The sequence below is a fragment of the Spodoptera frugiperda genome, chromosome 25, assembly GCF_023101765.2.
Source record: "Spodoptera frugiperda isolate SF20-4 chromosome 25, AGI-APGP_CSIRO_Sfru_2.0, whole genome shotgun sequence".
In the NCBI taxonomy this organism is placed as follows: domain Eukaryota; kingdom Metazoa; phylum Arthropoda; class Insecta; order Lepidoptera; family Noctuidae; genus Spodoptera; species Spodoptera frugiperda.
In genome coordinates this window covers 10,375,469-10,377,536 of record NC_064236.1, presented here as the reverse complement: position 1 = coordinate 10,377,536, position 2,068 = coordinate 10,375,469, and the positions used below count along the sequence as shown (strand labels likewise).

General features: G+C 40.0%; 1 protein-coding gene across 1 annotated transcript; it reads left to right on the top strand.

Annotated features, from left to right (window-relative positions):
• LOC118264673 (NADH-ubiquinone oxidoreductase subunit 8-like) lies at positions 1-1,434 on the top strand. Its single transcript, XM_035577262.2, has 2 exons — positions 1-397; positions 909-1,434. The coding sequence occupies exons 1-2, from the start codon at positions 88-90 to the stop codon at positions 1,340-1,342; spliced, it is 744 nt and encodes a 247-aa protein (XP_035433155.2). The 5' UTR covers positions 1-87; the 3' UTR covers positions 1,343-1,434.
• Positions 1,435-2,068: the final 634 nt, after the last annotated feature.

The window sequence follows — 2,068 nt, the reverse complement described above, 5'->3', positions numbered from 1 at the left end:
CTCACAAAAAAGGAAATGAATTGACAATCAAATATTATTTCAAACATAAACGTCATTGTTATATATTTAAAACAACTGATTTTGAAAATGTTTTTAATGAAGCGAGTTGTTTTTAGAAATCTACCTTACATCGGCGCTGTGGTGACTAGGCACGTTCGGGGGCAACAACAAAAGTCCGAGTGCTTGCCTGCATGGCCACCTTGCCCACCGCCGTTAGAACCACCACCGTTTTCATGTTGCCCACCACCGCCCACACTCTATCCTCCCTTCTACTGCTGCCCAAGAACCAAATACGACGTCAATTTCATATACATCAACGATATTCCTCCAAAAACAGGATTTCGCGACTTCGTCGATCGGATAGCACAAACTCTATTCTGGACGGAGCTAATTCGAGGTACCTTATTTTTTATTCTTTACTTTACTCGAACTAAACAAGACAACTGCTTGTTTGGTATACGTAGCTTAAACTAATACGCGACACATCCCAGTATTTTTATGCCGCATTTAGCCCGCCCAAAAGTCAGTCGTTTCACGTCAGATTTACTTGTACCAACAATAAAATTTGAAACTTGTTACGAAGCGAGGAATAAAAAAGACATATCAACCTGGCATATTCCACTTCTTCATTTAGAGTGAACAAATTTTCTCCTTTGCTTAATTCATTAAAAATGCTGTAAATTACTCCTTTGAACGAGAATGTACTCTTTGTAAACTGACTCTTGACAGATGTAAGCTCGTTCATAAAGCAATCCGCTAGCGGTTAGAGCATTTGTTTATCTTTTTTCCTTGTTGTAGATAATTTAATTTAGCTTATTTACCAACTACAAGTATGATTCGTTGTTAAATAGAACTGCTTTTGCAAAAATTCTCGTCTGTAAAGTGCTGACGGAAAATATTACTTTCAGGTTTCGCTGTGACGTTGGGTCATGTATTTGGTGAACCAGCTACAATAAACTATCCTTTCGAGAAGGGTCCGCTGTCTCCTCGGTTCAGGGGAGAGCACGCTCTGCGGAGGTATCCGTCGGGCGAGGAGCGTTGTATTGCCTGCAAGTTATGTGAAGCAATGTGTCCGGCACAGGCGATCACTATCGAGTCTGAGCAGCGCGCGGACGGCTCTCGGCGCGCCGTGCGATACGACATCGACCTCAGTAAGTGCATCTTCTGCGGCTACTGCCAAGAAGCGTGTCCCGTCGACGCCATAGTCGAAGGTCCCAACTTTGAATACAGCGCCGCCACGCGCGAAGAGCTGTTTTATAATAAAGAAAGGTTATTGACAAACGGCGACCGCTGGGAGCCCGAGGTTGCGAGCAATATCAGGGACAATCATTTATATCGTTAGTTTTTATTTCGGTTAAATTATTGTGATTCGATATCGTGTGCTACATAATTTTAGTTATGTCGTGAATGAATATATAAATGCATGAAACTATACTGGCCAAAGTGGTTTTACTATACCTTGTGCGCTGTAACAAGGTGCGGCTGACAGATGCCTGTATGACGTTGACGTCTCTCTTTAGGGATGGACATTAGAAAAATCTTTTTTTATCGCTATCGATACTCGCAGCATACATTTAATTATCTTTAATTTTTTTATTGAATGTGTGTGTTATTTAGTTGAGCAGTCTAACTACGTGTATATACTTGTCAAAATAAATATTTTATGACCGAGCCCTGAGGTGTTTCAGAGTTTCAGTTTTACAGAACCGTGAAGAAAACAAGGGTATATTAGTTTGTATATGTTAGATTAAGTACCACCACGCATTATCAATGGCGCCGGAAATGTCTAGAAAAATGCCTACTACATATTTCTGCTCAGATAATGTCACTGTGGTTTGGGCAGAGAGAGCCGCGTCTACAGTAGATTTACCCACATAATTAAAGGTTTTTTAAGAATAATAATTGAACGACGCACGATTTTCGTTTTTTATTCTAAAAAAACATCGACTACCTACCTATCGTAGCCGTACATCCCATCACTAAACACGACTATGGTTTTACGTTATACGCATAACACTTTACTTTATTTTTCATTTCATTAGATTTTAATTAAATACTAGAACGTTTC